Source organism: Tupaia chinensis, unplaced genomic scaffold (assembly GCF_000334495.1).
Source record: "Tupaia chinensis unplaced genomic scaffold, TupChi_1.0 Scaffold149501_1, whole genome shotgun sequence".
Classification (NCBI taxonomy): domain Eukaryota; kingdom Metazoa; phylum Chordata; class Mammalia; order Scandentia; family Tupaiidae; genus Tupaia; species Tupaia belangeri.
In genome coordinates, this window is record NW_006209345.1 from 3,526,243 (window position 1) to 3,550,488 (window position 24,246).

The 24,246-nt window shown below is 51.5% G+C and overlaps 1 protein-coding gene across 1 annotated transcript in view; it reads left to right on the forward strand.

Annotated features, from left to right (window-relative positions):
• PC (pyruvate carboxylase) overlaps positions 1-24,246 on the forward strand; it is a gene marked incomplete in the record, with an annotated part of 120,815 nt that overhangs the window by 77,914 nt on the left and 18,655 nt on the right. Inside the window, 8 exon segments of the mRNA XM_027769402.1 lie at positions 15,797-15,932; positions 16,067-16,251; positions 16,465-16,630; positions 16,741-16,886; positions 17,064-17,181; positions 17,503-17,654; positions 19,042-19,160; positions 22,775-22,937. Of these exon segments, the coding sequence (XP_027625203.1) occupies positions 15,797-15,932; positions 16,067-16,251; positions 16,465-16,630; positions 16,741-16,886; positions 17,064-17,181; positions 17,503-17,654; positions 19,042-19,160; positions 22,775-22,937 (1,185 nt within the window).

A 24,246-nucleotide genomic window follows, 5' to 3' on the forward strand; every position in this document is an offset into this window, starting at 1 on the left:
TTTCCTGAAGGAGAGCTTCCTGCTGGCCCCGCTGGCTCCTCATGCAGCTGCGCATGCTTCTTCGTCATTGTTCACTTCTCTCTGCAGCCTCCCACTCAGCCTTCTCTGGCTGATCAAGTCCCAAATAGCTACAGGCTCTGAGAGCCATCACTGTGGCTGGTATCAGGATGAGAAGAGAGAAGGGGGCATTTTCACCACCAAGGTGCTTCCCCTGCCCCAGGGCTACCGTCTGTCTGGTCAGATGTGGGGAGCCTGGGTGTATTCATTTCTCAGAACTACCAAAACAAAGTGCCAAGACTGGGTGACCTAAACAGCAGACATCCATTGCCTCACAGATCTGGAGGCTAGAAGACCACAATCCAGGGGCTGATAGGCCATCTCTCTCTGACAGCTCTAGAGGAGTACTTTCCTTGCCTCTACCAGCTTCTGGTGTTTGTTAGCCATGCTGACATTCCTTGGCTTATAGATGGAGCACTCCAGTCACATGGCTGGCATCTCCTGTGTGTTCATATTGTGTCCCTCTATATGTGTCACTGTGTCCAGATTTCCCCCTTTTCATAAGGACACCAAGCCTGTGGAGATAGGCCTCACCCTAATGACTTCATTTCACTTGATTATCTTGGTAAAGACCATATGTTCAAATTAGGCCTCATTCTGAGGTATTAGAGGTTAGGACTCCAGTGTTTCTTTTTTTGGGAGGTGAGGAGGGCATAAGTCAGCCCATCACATTGGGTGAAACTCACTTGTCCTGAGCTTGCCAGCTGCCCAGATCCCAAAGGCCTCTGGAAGTCCCTCTCAAATCCAGCCAGCATTCATTTCTTCTCATCCTGGAACATGCATGGAGGGCAGGTTCTCCATGACCCTTCAGTGGGGTGAGGGACCACAAAGAGGGTCAGGAAACTTCCTGGGCTACCTGCAAATGTCTGCTGTGTGCTTGTGTCCATCTCCCTGCAAAGCCTCATCCAGTCATATTTAAAATGGAATCTTTTGCATCCCCTTAACCTCTGTCATCGCACTAAGTCCTGAAACTCAACTTTTCTGGTTTCCACCATCACTCTTTGTCATTCATGCTGTTGTAACAAAATTGCAGACTGGATGGCTTATAAACAATAGTTCTGGGGCCTGGCAGTTGGCGTAATGACTCTGTCACTGGATTTCCATGTAGTCAACCGTGGTTCGAGTCCCAGACCTGGTGGCTTAAACTCATGCCGGGTACATGTGCTTACGTGCCCAAGATCCCGAGAGAAGAATGGAGGAGAAGGGATTGCAGCGTGGCCATCCCCTCAGGGGGTGATTTCTCGCTTTCTGTCTCTGTCTTTCTGGAGAGTGCATGCACTCTATAGAAAAAAAAAAAAAATCACACACACACACACACACACACACACACACACACAATAGTTCTGGAGGTTGGGAAGTCCAAGAAGGTGGTTTCAGCTTGTGAATAGAGGAGAAAGGGAGGACATTCAGTCTATAGCATTCTGCAGTTTGCTGCCTCTACCCTTTTGACCTCCCATGTGTCCAGTCAGCAGTACTTTGGGCACCACTGTGTAGGGGACACAGCATGTGTTGACCTATTAGCTTGTGTGTGTTGCTCTTGGGAGGGGGCCTTGGTTTATGGTTTATAATCTTTCAGTGCTCCATAGTATTTCTGGGTGGATCCTTTGTTTGTTTTTTTTTTGTTTTGTTTTGTTTTGGTTTTTGGTTTTTTTTTTGCTACAGGGCGCATATGCTCACTAGAAAGGGTTTGTGGTGGTGGTGGTGGGAGGGAGGTTGGGGGAGGAGAAAGCAACCTATGAGGAATGATCACACTGCAGTCTCTTCTCCATTCTCTATCCTTTTGGGATTTTGAACACACACACATGTACCTAGCATGTTCTCAAGTTACCAGATCCAGGACTCAAATCGCACAGGTGGCCATATGAGATCCTTAACCACCAGGCCACAGAGCCAGCCATTCTGGGTAACTCTTGTCAGCCTCACACTGTTCTGCAAAGTCATTGTGTGGCCTGAAGGATTCGTTTGTTCATTCGTTCATTCCCTGAGGCATTTACCTAATTTGGTGTCAGGCACTAAGCAGACTGCTTGGGGAATAAAATAGACCAAGGATCCTGTGCCCAAGGTCCTCACAGTGTGGTGGGGTAGACTGACCGGTCAATGAACTGTTAGAACATTAAGTGCTGAGGACATGGACACAATCTCATGCTTAGCCTCCCTGAGCAATGAGTGTGGCAAGGACAATGAGGGAGCTGTACTGAGGAGAGACTGTCCCAGGAAGCATATCGGAACTGGCTAGGGAGGTGAAGTGGCCAAGAAAGCATTCCTGAGCAGAGTCTTAATGGATGTCTTGGAGAAGTGAGGGCAAACAACCTTCTCCTGTGAGGCCCCACAGTGTCTGTGTTCCCCTGGTGCTGTGGACGGGCAGTAGTGGCTCCTTTTGCACCAGGAGCCAGTGTTGGCCCTGAAATGCTCACTGCCTTCCAGTGAGGCTGGGACAGAGCAGCTACCTTCAGAGGTTCCATCCTCTTCTTGCCACTCCCCTGCATGTCCTCATGCCCGCTCACTCACTGCCCTTCTCTGAGGCCCTCTTTGTCTCTCAGTCCTGCAGGCATCACCCTTTCTCCCTCTGTTGCTGCCTTTGAAAGGAGGGTTGCCAAGGGTGATATGGAACCATGCTGGTGGCTAGAAATTGCCACAGTTCTGCTACTCCGGGCTAGAGCCCCTGGCTGGCCATGGTGCTGTCGGAGGTCTAGTCCCCCAGGCCAGAGACCAGCCCACTGGAGCTTTTAGCAAGTGGCCTCATGCTGTGTCCCTTTCAGTGTTTGATGTCTGTCTCTGTCACCTTGCATCCTCTCTTACACTCCCCTACCCAGGAATCTCAGCCTCAGTCTGTGCTCTCTGGGGTGCTTTGATATTGGCTGTGGCAGCCCTGAAAGTCAGGTGGAGGCCTCCTTTCATCTGTCCCTTTGGCTGCCAGCCCTGGGCCCCCACTGGACATGTTTAGGACAGCACAAAGCAGTCAAGAGAGAGCGGCCCATCCATCAGCAGCTGCCTCTGCTACAGCATGGAGGCCTCTGCCAAAAACTCTTCCTTTCTGGTACTGACCTGCTTTTGCTGGCAGCTGCTGAGGCTGACTGGGGTTGGGGGCAGAGCCAGCTAGGGGTGCTGGTGCTGGTGAAGGGGGTAGCATGTATAGGACCCTTGTGAATTTGGAGATTTCTGGGGCCTGCTTCTGAGCTGTACCTCCTCCTCCTCATCCCTCAGCTACTCTCCAATTCACCTCTGAGACTAATTCACTGAGGAAGCCGGGGACCATGCTGGGCCTCAAAACTGACACACTGCCCAGCTGCCCCCAAAGCAGGGCCCTGCCTTTTCCTTTTTCTTTGACTTCCTCCCCACAGTTTCCCTTGCAGACAACAGGAGAACAGGGCTATTTAGGATGGAAGCCATGAGATCCTAGAAGGAGCATTTCCAGGTTTGGCTGCCCCAGCTGTTAGGTGGTTCCTTTCTGGCAAGGCTGCTCTGCCTGAGAGCACCTGCACTCAGCACAGTGGCCATATTGTCTGGGCCAAAACTTGGGCAAGATGGCTTCACAGTGGACTGCTGTGCTGTGTCTGGCTGCACGAGGCAGCCTGGGAGATGTAGTTTAGGTTCGAAGTAGCAGAACTTTCCAGGGACATTTTGATGATTTATCAGAGAAATTAAAACTGCCCTGGTATGGGCCAGCAGGTGATGGTGGTGAAGGCAGTGGATTTCACATGGCTGGCTGCACAGTTCGAGTCTTGTACTGCTGGTTTGAAAAACATGCCAGGTGTGGGTGCCCAAAATCCCAAGAGGAGAAGGGATTACAGCATGGCTATCCCTCACCTCCCAGGGCAGGGGGTGGTTTATCGTTCCTCTGCCTCTGTCCCTCAGGTGAATGCTCATGCTTTATAGCAAAAAAATTAAATAAAGAAAGAAAGAAATAAAATAAAATAAAATAAATATATATATATGTATATGTAAATGGCCCTGGCCTATCTGGAACAAATGACTATTAGCTAGCTCTGTGGTGGGAAACGCAGGTGGCCCTGCAAGAGTGCAGGCCAGCTACAGAAGTGGGTTTTTTGGTTTGAGCTTTTGGGTTTCCAAGTGCCTGTCATACTACACTTCTAATGAAAACCATGACTTACTGCTCTAATGAGATGAAGACTCCGCAAGCCCTAACAGGTCAGAGTCCTTGCTCTGGAAGGAGACATACTAATTGGGCTCAAATCTGGCTCTGATATTGATCTTGGATATGTTATTTACTCCGCTACACTGGTTCCTTATGTCCAAAAGGAGAGATAAGACATGGCGAGGGTTATATGAGTCAGTGCACATCACACACCCCACACATACCGCAGTGCCTGGTAAGGGGCAGAGACTATTAGATTTGCTATTTGGCATTGTCCCCAACTGCCGGCACCAGGCCTGGCACACAGGTAGAGCTCAGTAAGGATTGCTGTGTGTTATGGAAGTGAGACGAGCTGCTCATCCAGGCTGGGGCAAGTGACAGCAAGGCCTTTACTGTGCCTCATCCCATGGGTTGTGGTAGGCACCTTCCTAACTCCATGATCGTCACCCCAGCCTGGAAGGGAGAACACTGATTATTGACCTACTGTTGGGAGAGAAAACTAAAGCTCAAAGAGAGGTGGAGGGACCAGCAGTTAGCATAATGGCTATGTCGCTGGATTCCCATGTAGTCAACCGTGGTTCGAGTCCCGGACCCGGTGGCTTAAAACTCACACCGGGTGCGTGTGTGTGTGCGCCCAAGATCCCAAGAGGAGAATGGAAGAGAAGGAATTGCAGTGTGGTCATCCCCCCTGGGGGGTGATTTCTCGCTTTCTGTCTCTCTGTCTGTCTCTGTCTTTCTGGTGAGCGCATGTGCCCTGTAGCAAAAAACCTCTCCAAAAAAAGAAAAAGAAAAAAAAAAAGAGGGGTGGAGACAATCTGTGATGTCACCCTGAGAGGAAGCAGGGGGAAGAAATAGGTGTTGCAGACACTCCCTGCTTCACGGTGCCTCAGTCTTGTTCACGAGGAGTTATTTACACATCCCAAGTGACAGTCAAAGCCGTCTTATTTCCCTGTCTCTAATGCACAACCCGAGGCCAAGAAAAGGGACCTGTCAGCCAGCATTTGCAGAAAATAGCAAATGGGCCTCTGGGCTGGCAGCTCTCTGGAGAGGAAACCAGGGTGAAGGATCTCTGCTTTTCTCTTCTTGCCATTTCCTCTATCTCTGAGGTCAGGAAGGAGAGTTTTGCTTGTGTGTATCACCAGCAGCAAGCAAGATATTATGGTGTCCCCTGAGGCATATGGCCCGAGCCGGTGACTGTGCTGTATCAGGATCCAGAGTGCCTCACCCACCTGGAGCTGTCCAGCCTGTCCATGCCAGAGGCCTCCCTGCTTGAAGGCTACGGCTCCTCTGTGGTCACAGAGCTGGAAATTGTTTTGAGTTTTTGATGCAGCTGAATCCAAATCCGAATCCAAGCTTTCTAAGATAAGGCTTTGGGTAATGAAGCCCTCAGACTCTAAATGGAAGATTCTCAGCCAGACTGTCAACACTCTTGAGGAATTTGTGATCACCATCCACCAACCAGATACCCCTAAAGTGGGGCACAGTCTGGAGCCTGGCCCCTGGTATGAAGAAGGCAGGAGGCACTTTCTGGGCAGGTGCCATGGTGATATGGTGAGGAAAGAAGCTGGCACTTGGTCACTTCCTATGCCAGAACTCCATCTCCTATAGGCCTAAAGAGATCCTATTTAATGCTACAGAAAGCATCTGGGGGTTGCAGAAGGGGTTTTGGTGCCTGGGGCCTTCTCTCCACCTCAGCTGTCCTCCTCCCCCCAGATCCCTACAGGTACCTCCGACTCACCCCCACCCAGCACCGTGCAGAGGTATCTGCCCTCTGGAGGATAGGGTGAGAGTTGAGAGCCAGGGAGGCTGCCCACTCAGCCTCTCCCTTTGGGCCATCCCAGCCCCTCAAACTCAGCATGGACAGAGCAGGTGTGCACACACACAGCCTGTGAAGGCCCTGCTCCCCATAGAGAGAGCTCTGAGCTGCTCACCTGTCCTACAGCATGGTCTCTTCCAGCTGACATTGATTCTGGAAAGGCCTCAGGTTCAGGCCTGGGCTTTGATCTGGGAGGGCAGGGGGTTTGCTTGGGGAAGAGCTGGGTTAACCAGGCTCTAAGAAGGACAGAGATGTGCCGGCAGTGGGCAGTGTTTTGTTTGCTTATTTGTTCTTAAGTTTGCTATAGGGCACATGCGCTTACTGGAGAGAGAGAGAGGAAAAGTGAGAAATCACCCCCTAGGGGGGATGGCCATGGCAGTCCCCTTTCCTCCATTCTCCTCTCAGGATTTTGGCCACACACACATGCATGCCTGGTGGTTTTTAAGCAGCTGGGTCTGGGACTCAAACCACACAGTCAGCTATGTAGGATTCAGCCACCTTGAAACCACCTCCCACCAGCTGGCTCCATAGGTGGTGTTTTTATTCTTCTCTGTGTCTGCAGGACCTTGTCCCATGCCTGGCATCGTGTGTGTGTGTTTGTGTGTGTGTGTGTGTTGGCAAGGGCAGGGGCGAGACAAGTGGGTGGCAGATGTCACGTGTGACTGTGGGGTGAATGGAACTCTGCAATTGTGTCTAGTTCTGAGGGCAGTGTGCCCTTTGCCCTCCATCAGTCACCAGGTAGGCTCTCCAACCAGCCCGCCTAGGTTCCACATGGCCTAGGGGTTGACATGTTGCTGCCTTTAACCTCAAGTGTCAGCATGTCCTAAATCCTCCACAGCAGTCTGCCCTCCCCTCTCAGGCTGTTCTCCTGCCTCAGACCACCTTTCTCATAATCTTGCCCGGTCCCTGGAGGGTAGGGAGCAGGCGCCTGGGCTGTGGATCACCTATTCTCTGCGTGACCCAACCTCCCCTTCCCTCCCAGTCAGCCAGAGGTACATGCTGCTTCTGGCCTCAGGAGGCGGGACGCTGCTCAGGGCGCCCCTTCCCCTGATTTCGAGTTGGCCGCAGCCCAGGCCTCCAGCAGTCTGGGGCCAGAGAACTTTGTATCCTAGGGCAGTGATTTCAGGCAGTGCAGCAGCCGGCTGCGGCTTCTCCACACTGTCCTCTGTGAGCTGAAGGCCTGGGCAGAGGTGAGTGCTCTGGGACAGATCTGCCTTTGTCAGGTGTGCATTCTCCTGTGCAGAGAGCCATTGGGGACAGGTTTCTGCATGTGGCTATGCTGAGGCCTGTGTGTTCACTCTGAGCGTGTGCAGGTGTTGCACGTGCTGGCCCCCCTCTCAGCTGACTCCGCTGAGTATTCAGGCATTTCTGTAACACATCAGGCTCCGCTGCCTTCAGACTGAGGAAGGCCCTGACGGAGGTGCCGGTGGGAGGTCAGCATAAGTGTGTGGTGTGAACGAGGACGAGGTGGGGGCTGGTGTGAACCAGGTCTTCAGGCAGGCACACAGGCTGGTGGAGACTGGGGGTTTCTTCTCCATCCTGGTGTTCAATTGGGAGGCAAGGACAGTGGGAAAGATAGTGACAGCAGCTGACTTGGCCTGAGGTGTGGTGCTCCACCCAGTCATTCCCCGGAGGACCTGCCGAGGTTGGTTGGGGGTGGTGGTACCCAATTTTTCAGAGGAAGCGGGTCTCTGAGGTGCCCAAACCACAGTGACAGGGCAGGGAGGGCTGAATCAGGCCAGCCTGCTGGCTGCTGGCCGCATGCTCGTTCTGGGCCGCCCGGCAGGACACTGCTCTCTGCCCCACTTTCCCCTGCTCCGACTTCAGGCGAAGGGCCCTGACCTTTTCCCTTCTATAAACATCTGCTGACACGCTGCCAGCTGAAGAGTGCCTGTGTGTCAGGGATGGGCTTGTCCAGGTCCCAAGTCCAGGCCTGCTTCACCTCTCCCTGCAGGGACACTAGTGCTAACAGGGGCAGTCCTGCTCTCCCTCTCCCCATGGCCTGGGTTCTTTGTGAAATGGGACTGCCAAGGAATCCCTTGCATAAGAGCACTTGGGGGCACCAAATGCAAGAGTGTGTGTTAAAAGGTTTGCCAAGGCATATGGCAGGTATTTCAGCCTCTGTCATTTTCCCAACTGCGAGCTAGACACTCGGTGGCCCTGCTGTGGGGCAAGCTCAGCTCCATGAGGCTCCTTCTGGCCTACCTATCAAGGGAGCCGCTCTCTCTGCATGAAAATGGAAGTGGGGCATGTACAGTGGAAAGGGGAAGAGAGCAACAAAGTTACCTAATTTACTCACAGCATAATTTGTTAAGTGCCCAAGTGGTCACACGAGTAAACCCACTCAGGTGGGAGAGAAAGACAGGGCCTCCCTGACTGGATAGTTGAGTCCAGGACTTGGTGCTTGAAAAACACACCAGGTGCATATGTGTGCCCAAAATCTTGAAAAAGAAATGGGGGAGAGGGATTGTTGTGTGACTATCCTCCATGTTTGTGCTTTCCCTCTTTCTTCCTGGAGAACATAAAAATGGAACCAGCAGATGGCGTAATGCTTATATCCAGTGACTAGTCAACTGTGGTTCGAGTCCTAGACCTGGTGGCTTTAAACTCCCATGGGGCCTGTGTGCATGTTCCAAATCCTGAAAGGAGAATGGAAGAGAAGGGATTGTGCATGGCCATCCCTCCGGGGGGTGATTTCTCACTTTCTGTCTCTCTGGCTCTCCGGAGAGCAGAATGCATGTGCCCTATAGCAAAAATCTCTCTAAAAGAAAAAAAAAAAAAGGCCTTTCTGGAAGTAGCTTGAAACTTCCCTAGAAGTCGGAGCATCTTGGTGCAGAGGACTGCTTTCAGCTGTGAGGATGCTCACCTGCAGACAGGGTCACCTGGGGCAATACCTAAGATGGCAAGGTGTTGTCGAGGGGTGCCAGTCTCCCAGGAGATCCATCAGCCACATGGATTCAGGGACTCCCCTTAGCTTTTTCCTGAAAAAAGTCTTCCTGTCCCCTCTGTGTATTTAATTTTATTTTCTAATTATAAATAATACATTCTCAATGGAGGAAAATATGGGAAGTTTTGCATCTGGAAATATAGAAAAACGTGAAGGAGATAACACTGCGCCAGTTCTAGCAAATGGGAGTGATCAGGGCAGTGTGTTGACATAGTCCTGTCATTGTTGCCATGGCTTTAGAAACACTTGATAAGACCACGTTATTTATCTTTTAATTTTCTTGGCTTTACATTATAAGCATGGGCATTTCCCATGTCATCAAAACCTGTGCAAATGCATTATTTTTAACAGTTACATGATTTCTGCATAGGTGCACCAGTGTTGGGTTTTTTTGTTTCTCACTACGCTGTTGTAATTAATGCTGTTTTGAACATCTTTGTGCATATAGCTTGGTTCCCATTTTGGAATATTTCCTTGGGTTGCATTTTTAGAATGGTAATGACCAGGCAGAGGGGCATAAGTATTTGGAAGAGTCTTTGTTGTTGTTGGAGAGATTTTCACTATAGGGGGCGTGTGCTCACCAGAAAGAGAGAGACAGAAAGCGAAAAATCACCCCCCGGGGGGGATGGCCATGCCACACTCCCTCCTCCTCCATTCTCCTCTTGGGATCTTGGGCATGCATGCACACGTGCCCTGCGTGAGTTTAAGCCACCGAGTCTAGGACTCAAACCACATTCGACTACATGGGAGTCCAGCAACATAGCCATTATGCCAACTGCTAGTCCCTGGAAGAGTCTTTAGCGGGCTTTCCAGATGCCCAGACTTTCTGGGGTCTCCCTCTGAGGCCTCACCAGCTCTGGCTGTTAGTTTACATCGCTATCCTAACCTCACAGGCAGTGAGGACCCTCTCTGTTTTATTTTGATTGTCTTGATTTCTGGTAAGTAAACTATTTAAAGTTCATTATGAGCCACTTGTATCAATATTTACTATTTTGTTGCTTTGTCTTTTCCTGATGTTACCCTACCTGGTAGTTAGGACTCTTTGGACTCAGCCCTTTCCTGGCCCTGAGCAGAGTAGGCATTTGTGCTCAGGACATGGGTGAGATTTGCACCCCACGTCTGCTTATTGGTGTGTGACTTAGACTACTGGCACATGCCTGCTCTGGAAAGAATTCCCCTTCTGTGGGTACCTTCTAATAACTAACCCAGAGCAGAGCTCAGAGGATTAGGAGGGTGCTTTGGAGCTCTGTGAGCGGAAGATAACAGAGTGATAGCATCTGGAGTTCCTGGTAAGGTGTGAGAGTCGAATGGTTCCACCCTGAGCTCCTAGGTGATACTCTGGGCACCTGCTGTGCGGCAGGTGCTAGGTTATCTCCTAAGGTTATCTCCTCCAACACTATTAGTCACAGGTATGACTTTAAACATTTTTTTTTCATTTGTCATTTTGAAATGATTTCAGACTTATAGTAATGTTGCAAAGGTAGTACAAAGAATTTTCTTATACCCCCTTACCTGAATTCCCCCAAAGACTAGTGTTTGTTTCATTCTCATGTTTTCCCCTAAACCATTTGAGGTCCGGGTGACTGGTCCCCTTCCACATGACTATGTGTGATTCTGGCCCCTTTGGATCTCACCTCCTCCAGGCAGCAGAAGGAACGCAACAGGTTGGGGCTTCTGGGGAGGGTCCAACCATGTTTCTTCAGCCCTAACCTGCCCAAGCATAACCCAGCTGCTTCTCTACCAGAAAGCTTTTTTGTTCTTAATTCATTCTTTTTAAAATTTTAATTGCCAGAAGGCCTATGAACTCACTAGAGAGAGACAGAAAGAGGAAGGGGGGAGAAAGCACTCCCCAATGGGGTGTATGCTTTCCAAGGCCAGGATTCGAACTATGGTTGGCCATGTGGGAGCTGGCTCCCTTTACCACGAGGCTATGTGCCAGTCCTTATTGTCACTTGTGGTAAAGTACAGATGACATAAAGTTTATCATCTTAACCATTTTAAGTGTACAGTCCAGTGGTATCAAGTCCATTCACATAGTTATGCCGCCATCGCCAGCATCCATGCAAACACGATACTCCTGAACCCCTGAAGATGTCAGTGTTTTTCCTAAGAATGAGTCCAGTGATCAAGACCAGGAAATTAACATCGATGCAATACAGTTTAAGCCACAAACCTTATTTAAATTTTGTCATTTGTCCCCTTCGTGTCCTCTATAGCAACTGAAATCCAGGGTCACACACGATTCAGTTGTTGTGTCTCTTTAGTCCTCCTTAAATCCAAAATCATCCTGGGATCTTTGTCTTTCATCCTTCTGACATGTTTGAAGAGTCCAAGCCAGTTATTTTGTACAATTTTCCTTACTTTGGGTTCAACTCTTACTAAAGGATTTCAAAAAGTTTATGGGAGAATAGAGTTAATGTGTGAATTAATGTTGGTGCCAAGAAATTGTGAAATCCATGCATAGTTTTGTCGTAACATACATTTGCCAGGAATGTTTTTGAAGGTTGCTCCAGTCAGACCCGGGCAATGCCCTTGTGGCAGGAAGCCCGCAGGAGCGGTGTCCTTGTGGATTCCATTAGGAAGAGCATGACGTCTACCTGGGGCTAGTGTGATGACCTCCATCTTGGCCAGCATGGTGCCTTCCAGGTTTTCCCAAATTGTAACAAGGACGAATAAGGACAAGGCAGAGGTGCTTTTATTATCATCCTCTTTTAGAAGGATGAGGAGCCCAGAGCCTATCCAGGTTACTCGTGTTTGTTTAGCTGGTTTGACCAGATGCCCCCTCCAAGTCTAGGCACTGCCTTCCTGGTCACACGTGGTGTCCCCTTCTCAGCCCCCATCTTCCCCTGTCTCTCAGAGCTCACAGCCTGGCTGACATCCCATTCTCCTAGAGCGCTGGCTTCTGGCTGACAGTGGACCCTGTGTTTCCCAGTTTCCCCCCTCTGCTGGGGGGCCCCCGGTCAGGCCCACTGTTGGTGAGCCAAAGGCTCAGGCCCACCGCATCTCCTCCCTAGGGTGTTCTCTCTCTGCCTTCGGACACCATCCATTGCCCATGACACCGAGGGTCACTTTCCTTCTGTAAGCCCACTCCACTCCCAGCCCTGCCTGTTTCTTTTGGGTCCTTCCTGTAGCAGGGAGTGCTACCTCTACTTCCCATCGAGACCTTCTTCCTTTCTTTCTTCTTCAACAGATGCTCAGTGGATTTTGCCTGTTGTATCCCAACTATCTCCCAGACCACACCCCGGCCCCCTCTCCAGTCAGAGGCCACTGCGTCTCACCTCAGCCTCTGCATAGCCACAAACCTGCATTTCTGCTGAGTCCCTGCTGCTCTCTAATCCAGAGAGGTCTTTCTAAGCTCACCTCAGTTCATATCCCTCCAGCCAGGCCCCACCTTCAGCCTCTCCTCTGGCACGGGGCTCCTGGCCACCTCACAACCCTGCACTTCTGAGCGCACCACGCTCCTACTCCCCTTCTGGCCTTTACAGTTGCTGTTCCTTCTCCCTGGAGCACTTTCCCTGCAGACCCCTGCACTGCTGGCTCCTGCTCCCCTTTCTGGTCCCAGCTTAGGCACCCCTCCTTAGAGAGGCCTTTGCTAATATCCAGCCCCAGTAACTGCTCCCCTGCCTCCAGGTCACTCAAAAAACAGCACCTGCTTTTCATCATGAGGCATTTCTCATGATCTGAAATGATCTTGTTCATGTCTTGTTTTTCTTTTTCTCTCTTCTTTTCATGAGCCCTTTCTGTCTTGTTCTCCGATGCTTACAGCCAAGAACTGTTCCTGGTGGGTCTGGCCCAGGAGGACTCTCTTTTTCTCTATCCTGTCTTAGGTCATTCCTTCCCCTCCTCCTCTTCCTCCCTTTCTTCCACTTGTTCTTTGTTTTATTCTCTCTCTTTTTCTTTCTGTTCTGTATTTATTTCTCCTTTCCTGTCTTGTTGGCAGCTACAAGATGACGCTGAGGTTTTACAATGCTTGTTTTATATATTGAGTTTGTTTTTATGTTGCTACTTAAAATGGCCAAGTTGAGTGTTTTAAATGTTTACTCAGAAATTGACAAGCCCCATGGCTTAGTGGGTAAGGGAGTCAGAGCCCACATGTCTGACTATAGTTCGAATCCTAACTCCAGTGACTTGAAAAACTCACCAGGTACATGTGCATGCATGCCCAGAATCCTGACAGGATGGAGCAGTGGAAGAGACGGGACTGTGGTGTGACTATCCCCCACTGAAGGGTGCTTTTTCCTCTCCCTTTCTCTGCTTTTCTCTTTCTCATGAGCACATATGCTCTCAAACAATTAAAAAAGAGAAAAAAATGGATCAAATGTTTAGAGAAGGACTGATTTGAGAGGCAGAAAGAGACCGAATTCTGGTTTGGGCTTTGCTCGGAACAAGCTGTCTTTTAGACTTGTCCTGGTCTTGGTTTTCTTCATTTGTAAAATGAAAGGGTGGTGGCAGGACCAGCAGTTAGCATAATGGCTATGTTGCTGGACTCCCACGTAGTCGACCACAGTTCAAGTCCCGGACCCGGTGGCTTAAACTCACACTGGGCGGATGTGCGTGCGTGCCTAAGATCCCGAGAGGAGAATGGAGGAGAAGGGATTGCGGCGTGGCCATCCCCCCGGGGGATGATTTCTCACTTTCTATCTCTCTGTCTCTCTCTGTCTGTCTGGCGAGTACATGCACCCTATAGCAAAAACCTCTCCAAAAAAAAAAAAAATGAAAGGGTGGTCAGCCTCTGAAGCCTCTTTACATTCTGGGATGCAAACCCTTAGTTGATTTAAGTAGGTTTTATTATTATTATTATTGTGGTAAATTACACATAACATAGACTTTATTGTCCAACCATGTTTTTTTTTTTTTTTAGAGGAATTTTTCTTTTGGCTGTAGGGTGCGTGTGCTTGCCAGAAAGAGAGAGACAGAAAGCGAAAAATTACCCCCCAGTGGGGATGGCTACATTGCAATCCCTTCTCCTCCATTCTCCTCTCGGGATCTTGGGCACGCACGCACACATGTCCAGCGGGAGTTTAAGCCACTGGATCCAGGACTCGAACCGTGGTCAACTACATGGGAGTCCAGCGACATAGGCATTATTCCAACTGCTGGTCCCCCAACCATATTTTAAAGGTGTATTTCATCTATGAGAAAGAGAGAGAGACAGAGAGATACACAGACACCTTCAACAGGGTCTTCATGCCATGAGCCACCCCAGTCTTAGCAAGCCAGGATCATGGGTGTGCATGGGGCTAGTACAGGGAGCCCTCAGGGTGTGAACCCAGGACCTTCAATTTGGCTTCAGCATCATGGGTTGTCGTTTTAGCAACTGAGCCACTATGGCTGACCTTCGCTGTTTTCGAATGCACAGTTCAGTAGCATTAAGCATATTCACACAGTTGTACAGCCACCCCCACTATCTATCTCGAGAAATTTTCATCTTCCACAACTGAAACCTCATATGCATCAAACACTAACTCCCTAGTCCCTGCTCCCCCAGTCCCTGGCAAACTCCACTCTGTCTCTATGAATGTGAATACTCTAGGGACCACATGCAAGTGGGATGATACAGTATTTGTCCTTTTGTGATTGGTCTATTTCACTTGATCTGGGATTTTTTTTTTTAAAGAATGATTTATTTATTTAATTTTATTTGTTGTTATTATTATTATTTTAATTTGACCAGAGAAAGATAGAGAGAGAAAGGGAAAGTAAGGATCCAAGCTGCAGGTCTAGGACTTGAACCACGGCTGGGCTTGTGGGAGTCCAGTTCCTCAAACACCACACCACCTACTGGCCCCCGGGTTGATTTTTATTCTAAATTGAAAGGAGGTTTCTATCACTATTTGAAGAAAACTGGTTTTGGACCAGCAGATGACATAGTAGTTATATTGCTGGATTCCCATATGGCCGACCGTGGTTTGAATCCTGGACCCGGTGGCTCAGAAATCAGGCCAGGTGTGTGTATGTGCATGCCCAAGATCCCATGAGCATGGAGAAGGAACTGGAATGTGCCCATCCTTTCTAAGGGGGTTACTTTCTCACTTACCCAACTCTGTCTGTTTTCCTGTCTCTCTGTCTCTCTGTCTCTTTCTCTCAGTGAGCGCATGTGCTCTAAGGCACAAACCTTTTTTTAAAAAAAGGAAAAGACTTTTTTTTTTGAGAGGTTTTTGCTAGAGGGTGTGTGCACTCGCCAGAAAGAAAGAAACCCCCGGGGGGATGGCCATGCCACAATCCCTTCTCCTCCATTCTCCTCTCAGGATCTTGGGCATGCACGCACACGTGCCCGGTGTGAGTTTAAGCCACCGGGTCCAGGAGTCGAACCAGGTCGACTACATGGGAGTCCAGCGATGTAGCCATTACGCCAACTGCTGGTCCCAAGACCTGGTTTTAATGAAGAAACCTGATTTGAACTGAGCCAAGCTTCTTCCTGGAAAGAGCACACTGATGAGGATTAGCTTATTGGGGAAACCCATGATTGTCCTTGTACCTGGCCAGCAAGAACTCTGGGTTAGGGATGTGGGTACAGTTTGGTGGGTCCTGTAGGGCAGGGCCTGCCCTGGGCACTGAAGGGGTTGGACAGACACTGATGATTCTCATCCTGTGTCCACACATGACTTCTCGGTGGTGTCTGATATTGCTTTAAGTTTTGAGTGTTGGACTTTTAAAACCTGTGGTGACTATTGGAATGTTAGGGTGAACTTGGGCTTCCATTTGGGTTTGGATTTGCTCCCTTCCCTCCGGCCAGGATGTTGGGCTTGGCCAGGAATGGAGGAGAGAGCTGGCGCTGGCCTTCGTGTGGGGCTGCTGTGGGGGTAGGCGAGAGACCCTTATCCTCTGGTGTGCCTCGGTGCCAAGCTGCTCTAACCTGGGCTGTGGTTTTCCTTCCCAGATGCTGAAGTTCCGCACAGTTCATGGGGGCCTGCGGCTCCTGGGTGTCCGCCGAGCCTCCACTGCCCCCGCTGCCTCCCCAAATGTCCGTCGCCTGGAGTACAAGCCCATCAAGAAAGTCATGGTGGCCAACAGAGGTGAGTGCCACCAGAGCCAGGAAAGGTACCTCCTGTCCACTGCAGCCTCGCTTCCTCTTCCACTCCTGCTCCCCACCCCACTTTCTGCTTCTCTTAGGACCCAGGAACCTAACTGCTCATCCGTTGCCCCCCAGGCGAGATTGCCATCCGTGTGTTCCGGGCTTGCACAGAGCTGGGCATCCGCACCGTGGCCGTCTACTCCGAGCAGGACACGGGCCAGATGCACCGGCAGAAAGCAGATGAAGCCTACCTCATCGGCCGCGGCCTCGCCCCCGTACAGGCCTACCTGCACATCCCAGACATCATCAAGGTGGCCAAGGTGAGCAGGCTGGCCGGCTGGGCCTGGAGGGCCAGGGAGCTGCAGGGGCTGGGGCCTCTCATGAGGCTGAGACCGGGAATCATGCTATGCCCAACACCCATGCCAGTCAGCAGTCTGTGTGTGAGTGTGATGCCATCCATGTAGGGAGATAGGGGCTGGCCAAGGCCTGTAAGGGGACTGAGGGGTCCCACCTCTTCCTGACCCACCCTGCAGGAGAACAACGTGGACGCAGTGCACCCCGGCTACGGATTCCTCTCCGAGAGAGCAGACTTTGCCCAGGCCTGCCAAGATGCGGGGGTCCGGTTTATTGGGCCAAGTCCAGAGGTGGTCCGCAAGATGGGAGACAAGGTGGAGGCCCGGGCCATCGCCATCGCTGCAGGTCCTCAGGAGGCCTCCAGGGAGGGGTGGAGGGGGCTTGCTTCCTTGGCAGGTTTGGCAGGTATCCAGCCTATTACACAGTCCCCCCACCCCCCGCCTATCTCCCAACAGGTGTCCCTGTTGTCCCGGGCACAGACTCCCCCATCAACTCCCTGCACGAGGCCCACGAGTTCTCCAACACCTATGGCTTCCCTATCATCTTCAAGGCCGCCTATGGTGGTGGAGGGCGTGGTATGAGGGTCGTGCACAGCTATGAGGTGAGCCAAAGTGCAGGGGCCAGGACTGGGACAAGGCAGGGCGGCCACTGTGGGGTGCAGGAGGTGAGGTCACCCACAGAGCAGACCAGCAGGGCTCTGGGAAATGGGTGGGGTCTTGGCCGAGGGCAACACAGAGCTACGGGCCCAACCTCACTCAGCCCTGGTCTGCCCTTCCAGGAGCTGGAGGAGAATTACACCCGGGCTTACTCAGAGGCACTGGCTGCCTTCGGGAACGGGGCACTGTTTGTGGAGAAGTTCATCGAAAAGCCACGCCACATTGAGGTGCAGATCTTGGGTAAGTAGAGAGTGTCCAGAAGCCTGAGCCCAGGCCGCACGGGCAGGAGCTGTAGCTCCCATCCTGTGCCATTTCTGGCGCCAGCCTTTGAGACAGCTTCCAGACTGTATCCGCAGGATTTCCAGAAACCTCCCCTCAGGAAAGTGGCTGCCTTTCTGGTCCGAAGGCCTCAGTTATGCCAGTCTGTCCTGGCTTGCTCCCTACCTCTGGGAGCAGGCCCTATCTGGCCACAGCAGTTACCCCTGGGGGGTGCCAGGGGTATTAAGGAGGCATTTATTATAGTTCCAGAAAAAGCTGAGCCCAGTTTATCTCCCACCCCAGGGGACCAGTACGGGAACATTCTGCACTTGTACGAGCGAGACTGTTCCATCCAGAGGCGGCACCAGAAGGTGGTAGAGATCGCCCCCGCTGCCCACCTAGACCCCCAGCTTCGGACGCGGCTCACCAGCGATTCTGTCAAACTTGCTAAGCAGGTGAGGGGTGGGGGGATGGGAGTCTGTTCTCACAACCTCACTTGGCCGGGGTGTGGGGTTCCCATGTGGACAGTCTGCTGTGGAGCAGGTGGGGGAGGGCAGGGGGACAGGTAGGGAAGGAGGCGAAGGGATCTCTTGGAGCCCAAGGGCCAAAGCGGGACATGCTTTCTACATGACAGCAGAGGTGTCTGGCGCAGAGGTAAGCTGGAGTCCAGAGTGTCTGAGGAGAGGGCAGGAAGGAGCCTGGCCACTCGCTCACTCACTCACTCAGCACCTTGCTGCACAGACTGGCCTGTGTGGCACCAGCTCACTGCTGGAATAAAAGGGATGAGGTTCCATGGAAGATTAAAAACATTTTTAAGGCATTTCTTCCTCACGTGCAATGAACTATCTCCCACATCACATTGGTCACTATCCAGTTCTTCACTGAGGTCCCTCTGCCAGTGTCTGCTCACCAGGGACCATGAGTTCAGATGTCCCAGGGTATGGAAAAGGCAGAAGATGATGGACTTTCTCCCCAGCGATAACCTGGCGCCTTCCCTGGTCTAGAGACCTTGCACTGTGCCTAGGGGTGTAGCAAGAGGCCTTCCCTCTGTCCTTCCTCAGAGTCAAGCCTTCCCAACCCAGATGTGCCCTTGCTGTCCCAGCTCCCATGGCCGGGTGTGCTCATCCAGACCTGGGGACCCTCAGACCACCCAGGCAGCCAGCAGGCAGCTGGTGACCGTGCCCTCCCAAGCCGAAAGCCAGGGCTCTGCTCTGCCGCGAGGCTTCAAGCATGATTAACACGAGGCATTGATGAGGGTCTCACCTAGGGTAGAGACTTTGGCTACTTCACAGAGGGGGTAATCTCTCCTTGAGTCTGGTCTTTACTGGCTATACCATTTCTCATTCCATAGCAGACTTGAGGGAGTGACTTAAATCTAGTGTGTGGTTTTGGTAGGACCAGAAGTGAAACTGGAATTAGGGTTGCAATTTGAGTTAGAGCCCTCATATGCTGGTTCTTCTCAATGACATCTCTTTGACTGGGAGTAGAGAAGGGAACTTTCTGAAAACCTCTCCAAGATTAAGTGGGGTCAGGGAGAGGCCTAGGTCTCTAGGTTTGCGTGAAGGGAGAGCCTCAGCTGGTAAACCAAGTAGGTGGTGGGTAGACAGAGCTTCTGCTGACCAGCCAGGTGCAGCCACCTGATGCTCTGATGGAGCCTCGAACCCATGGAGTCCTCACAGGAATGTCCAAGCTGGGGCATGACCTTCTGAGGCAGGGCTGGTGGTCTGCTGTTGTCTGTTGGGGCAGAATTTGCTGCAGGCAGTTCTGTGGAACCAACTCAATTGAATCCCTGTGCTGGGCTCCCCTGCCTCGCCCCCTCTGCTTACTCGGCCACCCCCACAGGTGGGCTACGAGAACGCAGGCACCGTGGAGTTCCTCGTGGACAAGCATGGCAAGCACTACTTCATTGAGGTCAATTCCCGCCTGCAAGTGGAGCACACTGTCACCGAGGAGATCACAGAGTGAGCACGGACTGGGGGCAGGGTGGGGGGGCATCCTGCATTTTGTGTAAAATCCTTGGAGCAGGCAGCCAGGAGGAGCTTGCTGGCTTTCCACTTTGGCAGACAGAGATGAGGGAGCCACGTACTTATTAAAGAATATATCATGGGGCCAGGCAGTGGCTCAGCAGCAACACAACTGGACGCACATGGGAGAGGTCCTGGGTTTGCCTTTCAGGACCCCCCTGAGCATGCAGGGTGCATGCTGGTGATGTGAGGGTGGGTCGCAGCAGGAAGGCCTTGCTGGGGTGCCTGTCTCTCTTTTGTTCTCTTTCTAGTTCTCTGTCTCATAGAAGAAATGTGTGTGTGTGTGTGTGTGTGTGTGTGCAATAATTTTTTTTAGAGATTTCTGCTGTAGGACATGTGTGCTTGCTAGAGAGACAGAGAGGCAGAAAACAAGAAATCACACACACACACACCCAGGGGCAATGACCACACCACAATCCCTTCTCTTCCATTCTCCTCTCAGGATCTTGGGCACCCACGCACACACGCCTGTGCATGAGCTTAAGCCACCAGGTCTTGGATTTGAACTGCAGTCGACTACCATGAGAGTCCACTGACACAGCTATTATGCCATCTGCTGGTCCCATAAAATTGTAAAAATAGTTTAAAAACATTGTTAGGGGATGACAGGTAGCATGGTGGTTAAAGGGACTGGACTCTCACATGGCCAACCATGGTTTGAATCTCAGACTTGGCAATTTGCTTCTCATTCCTCACCCCCCACCCCACGCCTCTGTCCCTCTCTGGTCTAATTAGAAATATTTTAATTAATTAATTAACTAATTAATTAATTAAATTTTAAATAAAATTTAACATTTAAAACGTACTCTAAAAGTATTACGTGGCTACTGTAGAAGTTAGTACAAATGGGCCAGCAGGTGGTGCAGTGGTCGAGGTACTTGGACTCCCACATGGCCAATCCTGGTTCAAGTCCTGGACCTGGCAGCTTGCTTTCTCACTTTCTGTCTTTCTCTTCTTCTCTCTCCAGAATGCACATGCTTCATAGCAAAATAAAAATAGTAATAATAATTTAAAAATTAATTTTAAAAAATTAGTACATAGTCCCCTATTCTTAGATAATTAGGTGGTTTCTGGCATTTGTGGTAGTAAGGGTGTGTCAGTTAACATGTATTTGTCCAAATGTTTTTCCCCTTAATTCATGATGGAATCCATGTGCACCCAAGTGGGAAAAAGAGGAGCACCCTCCACAGGGTCTGGTCACACCATGGTCCTCTTCCTCCAGTCTTCTAACCCATTGGATCGTGGGTACTTACACGTGTGCCCGGCGCATTTCTGACAGAAGTTCAGGTTTCAAACCACAGTAACCATGTGGGATCCTTCTGAGCAGCGCATCACTGTCGTATCACAGAGCCAGCCCCTCAGATCTTTTACATTTTTAAAAAAAATTTGATATAGAGTTCATGGGCTTGTCACAGACACACACAGAGAGAGGGAAAGTGATAAAATGCTCCTCCCCAGGACGGATGGCCACACCACAATCCCGTCTCCATTTTCCTCTTGGAAAATGCATACATGCCTGGCATGTTTCAAGCTGCCGGGTCCCGGTCTTGAACTGTACAGTTGGTCATGTGGGATCCAGCTGCCTTCACCACCACCACCACCATCTGGCCCTTTAATTTTCGTTTTTAAGTTTCTTTCGTGAAAGAGAGACAGACAGACACCCTTGACAGGGTCTTTATGCTACAATCCTTCCCCTAGCTTGTGCCTGATGTGTTGAGGCAAAGCCAGGATGTGAACCCAGAGCCTTCCCACACGGTCTCCAGCATCTTGCAGCCTGTGCTGCTGCAGGGCGGCTGGGCCTGAGCCCATGTCTACTAGGTCTCCAGAATTCTGAGGACAGACACTATTAATGGGATTATCTGATCAAAGGATAAGGAACTTCTTGCTAACAGGCATCTAGACACATTGTATTACTATGTCCCCCGTCCCCCCCCCCCCCCCTGTGGGGTATGGAGTATGGGGTAAAGAAAGATCTGCCTACTTTATAAACAATTATAATGGTTTTCAGTGCTTCAAGATACACATCCTGAGCCAGGAAAGTGTTAAACCCTGGCCTCGGGGCTGACTTCAGTTCCTTCCTCAACCCCAAGCCCACTGGAGACTGAGCTTGAGCTGCTGGGCTGCTGCCTTTGCTCAGCAGGTGCAGGAGGTGAAGGTTAGAATCAAGGCAGGTGCCCCAGCCATGCACCCTGGTCTCATGGGACAGCCCCCCCCCTCCTGCTCTGTTGAGGGTGGCGGTCTTTGCAGCAGATGGGGTTCTTTGTCAGGCAGATGGGGCATCAGGTTCCTCCCAGGCCCGGAGCTGCATGGAGCTTGGGTGGGAGGCAACCTCTCTGACCCTCAGGCTCTTCCTCTGATGGGAAAGACAGCGACTCTCAGGGCACTGTCATGGAGAGCAAGCATGGCAGGAGCACAACCCCAGTCCATGGCGTGCAGACACGGGGACGAATGTGCATCGTCATCCCTGCTGTGACACGGTTTAGCAGCGACATGGGACTCCGAGGAAAATCTGCCAGTGTAGTTTCCAGGCTGTCCTTACCACAAGCCTCAGTGACAATACATTTAAAACCTTGAGTTTCGGATCCACAGTTGGTGTAATAGCTATGTCGCTGGACTCCCATGTAGTCGACCACGGTTTGAGACCCGGACCTGGTGGCTTAAACTAACACTGGGATGTGTGTGCATGCCCGAGAGCCCAAAAGGAGAATGGAGGAGAAGGGGTTGCGGCGTGGCCATCCCTCCTGGGGGGTGATTTCTTGCCTTCTGTCTCTCTGTCTGTCTTTGTCTTTCTGGCGAGCATACACATCCTATAGCAAAAACCTCTAAAAAAAAAAAAACCCAAAAACAAAATCCTTGAGTTTTGTTTTTGTTTTTCTTTCTTTCTTTTCTTTCTTTCTTTTTTTTTTTTTTAAGCAGCTGTTGGATTTGGTAGTGTCCTTGTCAGTATGGCTGAGCTTATAAACTACACAAATGTGGGGAACCTTGTACTCTAAAATCTCCGGGGGGCGGGGGGGCATGGTCTTAGGCACAAGCCTAATGGGAGCTCAGGCCCTGGGAAGACAGCTCCAGGTCAGGGTGCCAACCTATGTGGGCCCTCTGGCTGCTGGGGTCCCCTTGCCCAAGCCTGACTTCACTATGCCTGGTCCTTTCAGGACACACTGCACACAGGTACTGCAAGAGTCAGGGTCCTGACCCTCCAACCTAGAGATGTGCTGAGACTCCAGATCCTAGGGAGGCCTTCTGGGGGCAGAGTATGCGGAGGGGTAGTCTGTGGGGAGGGCAGGTGGGCGATGGCACAGAGCAGGTAGGGCCCAGTGCTTTGCCGCCCTCCCCTCCAGTTGCCAAGTCCTCTGGACGTGGACTGCAGAGATCTCCCTGCATCTGTGGGGAGTGGGGCAGGGGCTGTGGAGCTGCTGGTCAGGAGCAGCAGGTACTCAGCTGGCGAGGAGGCTGTGGGACACAAGCTGTGTCTGTGTGGGCCACACCCCCTCACTGGGCACCCCTCAGCCATCACGTTCTCCCCTTCTCCCATCTTCCCACCCCCCTTGCAGTGTGGATCTGGTCCACGCACAGATCCACGTGGCGGAGGGCAGGAGCCTGCCCGACCTGGGCCTGCGGCAGGAGAACATCCGCATCAATGGCTGCGCCATCCAGTCCAGGGTCACCACGGAGGACCCCGCGCGCAGCTTCCAGCCAGACACAGGCCGCATCGAGGTAGGTGGCATGGGGCAGAGCTGATGCCAGCTTGTCTGTGTGAAGGTTCCCTTTTCAAGGCGCCTGGGGCTGCAGCACCCAGTTGCCCATGGGCCTGATAGGTTGCCCCCTAGAAGTTGCACAGGGGTTGGTCTGAGGCTGGCTCAGGGTGGGAGGGAGCCAGGCACTGACCAAGAGTAAGAGGAGAGGGCTCCAGGAAAAAAAAAGTACACAGGCTAGGAGAAAGCCAGTGAGTGACTCATGTGGGAACAAGGAGCAGACAGCTTGGCCAAGTGAAATGCAGAGTCCCCAGACTCTTGGCCTTCAGTCTTCCCTCAGGAGCCCAAAGCCTCGCTGCTGATAGAGCTAGTTCTGCTGAGGGTGAGGCCAGCAGAAAAGCCTATGGCGGGAACAGCAAAGCATTGGGGCCCAGATATCCATAGTTATCTGGGTGAGCCAAGCCAAGGGGCTCAATATGATTCATGGTGGGTGGTGACTGGGCACAGTGGACTATGCCTGTGATCCCAGCTCCTGGCAAGGCTGAGGCAGAAGGCTAGAGAGTTCAAGTCTAGCTTGGGTAATATAGCAAGACCCTGTCCAAAAGAAAGAAAGAAAGAGAGGGAGGGAGGAAGGAAAGAAGGAAAGAGGGCCAGCTAGGGGACATGGCGCATGGTGGTTAAGGTGCTGGTTCGCACATGGCCAATTACGCGGTTCAAATCTTGGTAGTTTAAAAATAATGCTGGGTGCATATGAGTGCATGCTCAAAATCCTGAGAGAACGGAGGAGAGAGTGTGGCATGACCATTCCCCGGGGTATGATTTTCACACATTTTCTGTCTCTGTCTCTTTCCAATAAGTGCACACACCCTATAACAAAATTTTGTTTAAAAAGATCAACAGTGGTGGGAAGGTTGAGACCAAGGGACAGAGCTCAGGGCTGTCAGTATCTGGCTGCAAGAGGGCAGGACCATGGCAAGCAGAGAGAGATGGCATGGGAAGGATGCCGAGGTGAGCCGGGGCAGCCCCCATCGACCCTCACAGCTAGGCCTGCACAGTCTCCAGGAGGGCTTCCTGTACCTTCCCTTTCCTCTCCACCCAGATCCCCCGTCAGTCAGTCCCTGAAAATCTTCTCCGCTTCCCTCCCGCCCAGGGGCCTGCTGTGGCGGAGCCCTCTGCGGCTCAGGGTGCCTGTTTCCTGGCTTTCTGGTTCGCCTGTTGGCAATGTCGCCACGTCAGCTCTGCTGGGTACCTGCCTCCCTATCTGGCCTCCGCCCTGACAAAGCAAGACACTAAAGAGCTCAGGTTCTGCTCTAGGTCCAGGGTAGAGGCCC